Raw genomic sequence first — 2,748 nt, 5'->3', positions numbered from 1 at the left:
AATGTTCATTGAAGTTTAATAATATTAAAATATTTAAAAAATGTTCATTGAAGTTTAATAATATTAAAATATTTAAAAAATAAATGTATCTTTATTTTTAAGGTAAGAAAAATAAAAGTTGTAATATTTAAATAATTTTAAATTAAAAAATAAATCTTTTTAAACAAAAATATATATATTTTTAAACCACTTTAACTTTTCCTTAACTTGTTTTTGGTTTTCCATTTACCATTTTAGAGCTGCTGTAGCACACAATATTTTAGAAAAAACTCTCTTTCTCCTCGTGACTCATGTGTTATGTCACTTTCCTTCGCTATATAAATGTATGTTATAGGATATTCCTAATTACCAAATTTACCCTATTTTCTCTCTCACTCCTTTGACCAGTCTCTCTCTCCATGGACTCTTACTCATCCTCAATCCTTCCTTCTTCTCCCCCTCACCGCCCTATCAATGCCTACCCCAATGTCAACATAATCAACTCCTTCCCAAACCACCCTACTTCTCCTGCTACTCTTGCTCCTCCCCCACCATGCAATGGAGACCACCCTTCTTATTCGAAGGTAACCTGATTTTATCCATTTTAAATTATCTTTTCATTTAGGAGTGTTTTTATGACCTAATTTTAATTTGATTTCATGTATTTGGGTGTGATTCAGATGATTTGTAGTGCAATTAGGGCTTTGAAAGATGAAAATGGTTCTAGCAAGATGACTATTGGGAAGTACATTGCACAAGAGTACAAAGATCTCCTTCCTCCCAATCACGACACCTTGTTGACTCAAAACCTAAAATACTTGAAGGATAAGAATATTATCATTATGGTTAAAAGATCCTACAAGTTCCCAATTGCTAGATCTGACAAACCGATGTCACTTTCACTATCTTCCTCCTCCTTCGTCTCGAGGGGACATGATTGTCTATCAAAGCCCAATCCTGATTCGAAGTTGACTCCTCAATTGGAGCAGAATGTTGAGCCCAAATCAACTCAACTTGGGTTGAATGACGAGGGTGAATTTATTAGTAGTGTTGCTGGTGCTACTACTGAAGTGATGAAAACGAGTCAGAGTTGTTCATTGAAGGTTTTTGGTGAGGGAGAAGGGGTGAGTTCAACGTTGAGACTCGAAAATGGGAAAAGGGTTCATCGTCCTCCAGCCAAGTATCAATCTTTTTTGAGTGTGGACTTAATTTTTGACGACCACGAGAAGAAGCCAAGGCGCCCATCGAAAGCCCATCTGAAGCCCATTGTCGTTCCCTCTGCTACTCATAGTAATGATGGTGGTGTCCCTCCCCCTGCCGATGCTCATGAACTTGCTCAATTGCCATCGAACTCTGTACCCATTGGCTCTCCTAAGCCCCGGGGGAGGCCTAAGAAGAATGTTGTTGCATCACCATCTATTGTTGGTGGTTCTGCTGCCTATGGTGGCAGTAAGAAGCCTGCTGTGGCGAGGAAGCCAATGAAGAAATCCATTGGAAAGCCCATGGGCCGCCCAAAGGTGATACTTTCTTACTTCTTTTAATGCTTTTTATTTTGTTTCTCTTACCCAATATGCAACATTGATGCATTTAATTGTTATTAGATTGAAGTGCTCATTTGTATAAAAGTCATGGTTTTAATGTTTTTGGGTGGACACATTAAGATCCGTACTAGATTTTATTGCCTAAATTAAATATACTAGTTTTCAATTATTACCCTCTTTAATTTTGGAAATACATACATTGAAAACATTTTAGCCCAGATGAAAAAATGGTGTTTGATTTTTGTAATAAGTTCCTTCGATTTAGATGGTTTTTGTAATAATATAGAGAGAATAAAAAAATCATCTCTTTATTTGTATTAACTATTTGCATATGGAAAAAAATTGAAATATTTTTTACTTGTAGTTTTGTTTTTACATTTGAGTAAAACATTACTAGCTGTAATAATTTGAGTAAAACATCGAACACTAATATTAATTTTTCTTGGGTGGACTTAGGAGTGAAGGTGATAGTAAATGAAAATATCTTAGGATGATGTTTGATGAAATCTTTTGAATTTTATGTGTGTCTCTTATAACTGATGAATGAATTATGCAATTTGATTAAGTGAATTTATGGATTTATAGAACTTATGTACAATTTGTATATCAATGTTTTCATGTGATTTGCAATTAATTTTTTTTCCCAATACACTTAATATTTTTTTATGATGTGAATTTAAGTCATTGTATGGTTGTTTGTTGTTGCTTGAAATTCATTTGTTTTTCTTTTCTAAATTCACGAGATCCTTTATTGGAGGTAATAATAAATGAAAATCTCTTATAGTATTGTTGGTTGAGAAGTTGTGAATCTTATATTTGTTTTGTAATGTATCCCTAAAGTTTTCACCACTTTGCAATGAACAAATGTGACATTCACACTTTTAAAATAAATGGATTATACATTTAAAAAAAAAAAGATGAATGGGTTATACAGTTTTATTAAGGAACTTTATGGATTATAGAAAATATATACTAGTTATATATCAATGTTACTGTGTGCTTTGTTATTATTTTATGTTCTCATTGTACTTAATTAATATTTGCGTTATACTTAAGTGTTTAAGCCATTTTATACTTGTTGCTTAACCTACGTACATTTTTTCTTTTGTAAGTTTATTAGCTTAATTGCAGTAAAATCTTTACTTTTACATCTGGATAAAATATTACTAGAGATGATAATTTGAAAAGAAAACATTGTACATCAATTTTCATTTTTTCTTGGTTGAAC

General features: G+C 32.4%; 1 protein-coding gene across 1 annotated transcript; it reads left to right on the top strand.

The window, feature by feature from the left end:
• The first annotated feature begins 365 nt into the window (after nt 1-365).
• Nucleotides 366-1,633, top strand: LOC109339991. Its single transcript, XM_019577540.1, has 2 exons — nt 366-563; nt 660-1,633. The coding sequence occupies exons 1-2, from the start codon at nt 399-401 to the stop codon at nt 1,518-1,520; spliced, it is 1,026 nt and encodes a 341-aa protein (XP_019433085.1). The 5' UTR covers nt 366-398; the 3' UTR covers nt 1,521-1,633.
• The last annotated feature ends 1,115 nt before the right edge of the window (nt 1,634-2,748 follow it).

The sequence above is a fragment of the Lupinus angustifolius genome, unplaced genomic scaffold (assembly GCF_001865875.1).
Source record: "Lupinus angustifolius cultivar Tanjil unplaced genomic scaffold, LupAngTanjil_v1.0 Scaffold_122_29, whole genome shotgun sequence".
Lineage (NCBI taxonomy): Eukaryota > Viridiplantae > Streptophyta > Magnoliopsida > Fabales > Fabaceae > Lupinus > Lupinus angustifolius.
The sequence above is the reverse complement of the archived record's forward strand: the minus strand, read 5'-3'. Positions and strand labels throughout refer to the sequence as shown.

Coding starts and splice junctions, on each gene's coding strand:
- LOC109339991 (XM_019577540.1), top strand. CDS start 399: ATGGACTCTTACTCATCCTCAATCCTTCCTTCTTCTCCCCCTCACCGC. Junction 564..659: donor ACCACCCTTCTTATTCGAAG/GTAACCTGATTT, acceptor GGTGTGATTCAG/ATGATTTGTAGTGCAATTAG.